At 33.9% G+C, this 7,017-nt stretch overlaps 1 protein-coding gene across 1 annotated transcript in view; it reads left to right on the forward strand.

Annotated features, from left to right (window-relative positions):
* Nucleotides 1-1,221: 1,221 nt before the first annotated feature.
* The window catches only part of LOC117108374 (DBH-like monooxygenase protein 1 homolog), a 38,181-nt gene continuing 32,385 nt past the window's right edge, over nucleotides 1,222-7,017 (forward strand). Inside the window, exon 1 of the mRNA XM_033250375.1 lies at nucleotides 1,222-1,525. Coding sequence (XP_033106266.1) covers nucleotides 1,256-1,525 — 270 coding nt within the window. The 5' untranslated portion in view covers nucleotides 1,222-1,255. The remainder of the gene's footprint in view (nucleotides 1,526-7,017) is intronic.

Below are 7,017 nucleotides of genomic sequence, written 5' to 3' on the forward strand. Positions count from 1 at the left end.
CTGATATATGTATACTGCAATACATTATTCAGCATCCGAAGAGCTTTCCAACGATAACAAACACGACTACTTTTGATGAGTTTATATACTTATTCTAATTTTATGCACATTTTAAGTATATTTTGCGGTTATTTTAAAACAAATAAACACCTATTTTTGAATTATGTTCCATTCTGGCATGAGTGACAGTAGATTTTATATGTCTGGTTTGTTGCCTGTATAGAAATTAATTATTTTAGACACCAACATCATATCGGTAGCTTATTTAGTTCCAATTATATGCACATTTTAGATAAATTTGGCGGGCATTTTGAAAAATGGCCGCCATTTGCATACAAAGTGAAAAATCAAGTGACAACAGGGCTTAAGGAGACCAGGACGGGTTAATTAGGATATCTGGCTACCTATGTTGATTGCTTCTAACATTCCACTCCCCCTAACTTGATTTTTAGGCCTCTTTTTTTTTTCTAGTCTAATATGATAATAATAAAGTTCTTAACCGTTCTGAATCGAAAGTGGTTGTCATTGACTATCAGAATAGTTGACAAACTTCAACTGTGCAAAACAAAAGAAGGACAATAGAAGAAAAAAAATAATAATGCAAAAAAGAAGGAAAGACCTATCAAATAATATTTTGTTATGTCTTAGCTGAACGGAATTGACATTCTCCTCATGCCTAATTAAATATAATTTTGACAGATTGGTGGCGGAAAATTAAGCCATTAGGAAGCACTTCAGAAGTGACAGAGCAGCCTGATTTTCAGCGAAGATATTATGCCACTTCAATATCTCTGGTGGTGTTAGTATACCTTTTTTTATTCAGTCAATTGTCTGGTGCTATTTTTTATATTTTTATTTTTTATTTTATTCATATATACTGTATCTAGGAAAACAAATTTCATTTTACATTTTTAATCGATTTTGACAATAAATATGAATATGATTCTGATCTTATGTTTTCTTTAAAGTGCAACTTTTGCCTATGCCCTATACTGCTGGAGTTGCGATGGATATTATATACATGAGTGAACTCACCCTTTGATTTAGCTGAGTAAACGACTCGGGTGTTTTGACTACGCGGTGAGAGATCAAAGTGTGATATCCTTCGCAATTAAATCAATTTTGAGGATTAGTAGGGCCCCCTCTTGTGGGTCGTTTTTATACCCAATAAAAATACTGGAGCTGTATATAGTTTAAAAAAATAAGCAATACAAGATTTGCTTTATTTCAACTGTTGTACCCCACGGCGAAAGAGATGATCAAGAATCGAGTGAAGACCATCTTTGTTATTTCCTTGCTCGTGGCATTTGTTAATACTAAAAATTCTATCGATGAAACTCACGAAGTCCTTCTTAATGAAGAGTTTGATTTTATGTTTAAGTGGCGGGTTGACAGAGAAGACATCCTCATCGAAATGAGTGCTAACTCACTAGGGTATGTTGCCGTTGGGTTTTCTCCAAATGGTGGTATGCCTGGTTCTGATATTGTCGTCGGATGGGTTAAAGATGACGAGGCATTTTTGTCTGTAAGTTAACTGAAATAATATTAAAATTATATTGTTAAATGCTGCCTGTAATATGCTTGTTTAATTATTAATAAAATTATAAAATACCAAAAATATAGGCTTAACACAAATATACGGTAATTATAAATATTTTTAAAAAATATTTATTCTTATTAAACTTGGTTAGTTTAGTCACATCCAACAGCAAGTACACTTGCCAATTACAGGATGGGATGATGCTTTATAAATTTGTAAGTTTATTTTATGAAGCTTATAGGTAATTGAGCTGGTTTTGTCGTGAGAACAAATATTGCAGTGAAGACCATTGATTGCTTCCCCAATAGAAGATTCAATATATATATCTACTGTTTTTCATCATTATCTTCACTTATTATTTAGGCATATTATTATACAATAAACTGCAATGTTTCTTTTTTTTGCTTCTTTTTCTTCCCCAGTTAGCAAAGATTGTGGGCCCTTATATGAAATATCTGGGCCAGGTGGGCAGGTCCATACCACGCTTATGGGGCTAGTATGGGCTAAACCATATGGAATTTAATTTTGAGGGTGAAAGATCAAGAAACTAATATGGGTACAATGTGCATAAGGGAAAGAAAAGGACAATCCCTAGTAAATTTTCGCATTTGGGGCCCACAAGGGGAAAATATGGGCGTATCCGTTTGGAAAGTTTATGGGTCAGCCCATGTGGGAAAGGTAAGGGCAGTCACTAATGGGTACAATATGTGCAATCTTAAAAGCAACAGGAAAACAACCACATTCCAAAGACTTATTGACTATATTAGTGATGAATGGTGGGCAAACACATTTTGGAACGTTATTTAAAAAAGTGGGGGTTTTCCCATATGGGTAAGCACACTTGGGGCTCACAAAGGAAAAAACATGGGCAGAAGAATGGGCAATCAAATATTGGCACTATAAGGCCCAGATGGTTTAGCACGTTTGGGGCCCTTGTGGGCAAGCAATGGGAACATTCATAAGGGCTCTTTGTTGGTCAGCCCTTGTGGACAGATTATGGGAAATCATATATGGGATAGATATTGCAAAAGCATGAGGGAAATATATTTTTACAATATGGGCATGCCCATATAGGTAATCCTAGTTGGGGCCCACAAGAGAAAAAAATGAATGAACCTATTTGGGCTATTCCTGGATCAGCCCATGTTGGAAAGTAAGGAGTTATATTGGAGATATCAGGGCCAAAACATTTGAAATATATATTTTTAAAATATGGGCAGGCCCAGATAGTTTAACACATTTGGAGCCCTTGAGGGCAAGAAATGGGAACATTCATAAGGGTTCTTTGTGGGTCAGCCCCAGTGGGCAAATTATAAGAAATCATATATGAATAAATTATGAGCTTTTGCATGTGGGAAATATATTTTTTAAAAGATGGGCATGTCCATATAGGTAATCCCACTTGAGGCCCACTACAGAAAAAAAGTGAACCATATGGGTTATTTCTGTGTCCAGTGACGTATCTACAAGTTGAGGTGGAGGTGATGATAACGGGCTCGAAGGTGAATTGGAGAGGCTCAATGATCAGTTGAGGGGAGCTAACTCGCAAAATAATGTGATTTTATGTGATTTTTAACTACTTTACCGCGATTTTGAGGGGTGCGATGGGGGGGGGGGGAGAGTAAACTTTGGATGGCCATACGCCCCTGAGAAAATCTCGATTTCTAGATGGCTGGAAATGAGCTTTCCCGACTTATGAAATGTCTTTTAGATTTTTAAGTTCTTCAAAATTCAAGGTTTTCCCCTTTAGAAAACTGTCAAGGTAATTTTTTTTCATTCTTATTTTATGTGTGTATACATACATATGCAAAATTAAGTAGTTGCATACAATGAATGATATTTTCATAACGACTATTGAAAGCTCCCCGTGGCAATCATTGCGTTAACGCGGTGGCAAGTGGGAACCGTATCCATTTTCTTACGTTGCGTCACGTAAGAGGTGTAAATTCAACTTTCCGAAATTGCTGGAAGAGCATTTCCTTACGTTGCTTTGCGAACTTTGCGTTGCGGCAGTTTTTCTACAAGTGGGAACCAAGCTTTAGCGATGCGCTGTCCACCAGTTATTGAGGCAGACGCGATTCCACAAACGGATGGTGTTTTGGGAAGTGGTAGCGCTGGTACATATATGTCCTTGCAAAGGGGACGACATACTTGTGAGTGTGGCCTCTAAGTTGCACACCAGCAGGAATTAGGTGAGCAAGTGGGTTATCTACAAGGTTGTTGACAATGTGATACATCATTTCAACCTTGGCAAAGGCTCCTCTATCCTCTAAAGGTTCCCATTGCGATTTATTGATCAAAGCTGTTACGCTGCTCTGCCTTCTATAATCCCCAATTATGAACCGTGCATAGCTTTTAATGTTAACTACAGCTGATGGATCCCATATGATACTTGTGTATTCCATGATAGGACTTTATAACAAAGCTCCTTCGATTTTTGTGGGCACTGGTGGATATTGCTTTGTAAGAATGCACGGGTTTGGTTTGCTTTGTTGCAGCGTCGGGCGTGGCCTAATTATAGGCCTTATTTGTTTTTATTTGGTTTATCCGTTGCCTAACAATAGTATTGTTTATACAGTATTGTACAGTATACAACTTGAAACTTGAAACTTTCGAAAATAAATAAACAAAAAAAAATAACATTCTTCAGGAGGTGAATTTATTTAAAAAAAAATTGAAGTTACTAAAAAACACCACTTATAGTCTATTTAAAACAACATAGGCATAGGTGTAGGCCTATGGTGGGAAACTAAGGACAAGAAAATTCAGTTCCAGTTGTGATTATATACAAATGTATATATATATATATATTTATATATATACATACATACATATATATATAATATATATATATATATATAATATTTTTACATATCATGAATTGCCTTACTGCAAAATATTTTTTTATCAAACAAGACAAGAACCGCCTCGTATCTTTTAATCACTTAAAGGTTATTTTCTTCATGTACTAAGTATAGTCCGTACCATGGTACGTGCTATGCTCTAGAAAATTACTTTTGAAGATATATTTCTAAAGCAATTATAATGTCGACACGCACATTATTGTTTGGTTCTTTAAAGCTGTTTAACTATTTTGTACATGATTTGAATGACGTTGTGTGAATATACCTCATCAATACGTTTTAGTTTCTTTCACATAGTGCAGATGATTGTTCTGTTGGCGTCAATATATTTTATGAGTTTCAATAACCACAACTAGTTTCTGTTTAGTTAAATAAATCAAATCAAATCAAATCAAACATGTACTCAAACGCTTTAATTTTTTTCTGATCCGCTTCGTTGCCAGAGGCAAGAGGGCTTAGTACTCTTTGAATTAATTCAAGTCTATTTCCTTTATTTAGGTACAATATACATTTACGTAAGCTTCCCAGTGGGCACAACTTGGTTGAAACATAGAGAAAATAGTTCTATTTTCTCTATGGTTGAAATAACGTTGATTCAACGTAATATGCAAACATTGAATCTACGTTTAATTTTTGTTGTATATGAAAGTTTGCATCAACGTAAATCTCAACGTTGATTCAACGTAAAATGTCTAATGTTTTTTCAACACTAATTTTCAACGTTGGAACAACGTCAAATGGCCAATGTTGAATTAACATTAAATTTTGGTTGTATATGAAAGTTTTCATCAACGTAAATTTCAACGTTGATTCAACGTCAAATGCCTAAAGTTGTTTCAACGTCAATGTTTAACGTTAAAACAACGACAAATGATCAAGGTTGAATCAGCATTGAGTTTTAGTTGAATATGAAAGTTTCAACGTAAATTTCAACGTTGATTCAACGTAAAATGTCTAAAGCTGTTTCATCATGAATTATTTAACGTTATAACAACGTCAAACGATCAATATTGAATCAATGTTGAATTTTAGTTGTGAATGAAAGTTTGCATCAACGTAAATTTCAACGTCGATTCAATGTAGTATGTTCAATGTTAATTCAACGTAAAATGTTCAATGTTGAGTCAATGTCAATGTTTAATCCTTTAAACTTACAAAATAAACTGAGTTCAAAATATACTTGACCATTTTTCTTTAATTGAAACTTACAGAAAACATAAAATATTATGCATTGTACTATACAGGCATGTTTAAATCAATAATATAACAACAGCTACTATGTCTAGATTTCAAAATATACCTATGCATTACTGTCGTCTTAACTGACCTAATATTGCACACTTATCTTAATTAAGAATCTTTCGCGTTACAGGATTCAGATTAAATCAGTAACTTTCTTGGTAATAAATTATTTGAAGCTCTACTCCTTAGCCAGGTCTTTTCTTGTCCGACCAGAGGTATTGAAGCAAGATATCCAAAAACCCTTGTGAAAGATAAAAACAAAACAAAAATATTTGAAACAAAGACTGAAATATTATTTTAAAGTTAATTGTATGGTAAATTTAAAAAAATGTAAATACTATACTACATGTAGTATAATTTTAAAAATGTAAATACTATCTACATGTAGATAGTTGAAACAACTGTTCTTCCCAGAGCAATCTACATTGATATACTGCAAGCATTACCAATAATGATGCAAATACTGAAAAATATTCACTATGAACTACAATACTGCAAACATGGACAGTTAGAGATTTCTTTATAGAGAGTGGCACTTAACCTAATACACATATTCATTCAGTTTTATTACTTTTGATATGCACAATATTAAATTGAATGTTGTGAGAGTATAGCAATTGCCTAGGTTAATAATGAGCATAAACTAAAACAATTTAACATTTTGCTAAATAATTAGGAACAACACCAAACAACATGTATGGATGGAGAACACAAGTAAGTTTGAAAAAAACTTTAAGGCACATCTTTCAATAATGGAATGTGTTTTTTTTTCAAAGATTTAAATACATTTTTCTTTAAGGGCAACTCAGACAGCATCATAATACGAAATTAGGTGCCATTTATCGTTGAAGAATATTAAGCATGTTAAGATAATATTTACGATTTGACTGTCCCCAATTAATTTAAACTTAATAATCGCCTCCGTACGTCTATAATAGTCGTAAAACGACGATTAAAACAAATGCTGTTTACTGTTTGTATGACTTCTTAGGTACCCAAGACTTTAATTAAGAAACAAATGGTTATTATACTGTGACACACTAGGGTAGTCACTTATTGCTGTGGGATAGTGGTATTAGCAAATGTGAAGTATATTCTTGTAAAATTTAACAATAAAAATTATATACCTTTTTACTGCTTCATCATGGCTGCTCTTCCATCAGTTTTGTACCAGGAGACAAATAAATACACATTCAATAGTAGGTTTCTTCCCAGTGTCTACCACAAACAATATATTGCAACAAACATGGCTTCCTGTCAATGGATTGAAAACCTGAAAGAAATACCATATTATTTATAGTTAGGCCTATGCACACAACTAAATTAGCCCGATGTGTATAAGAGACAGGGCCTACCCTAGGCTAGCCTACC

The sequence above is a fragment of the Anneissia japonica genome, unplaced genomic scaffold, assembly GCF_011630105.1.
Source record: "Anneissia japonica isolate Jap-2015-1 unplaced genomic scaffold, ASM1163010v1 scaffold426_len1935630_cov189, whole genome shotgun sequence".
Lineage (NCBI taxonomy): Eukaryota > Metazoa > Echinodermata > Crinoidea > Comatulida > Comatulidae > Anneissia > Anneissia japonica.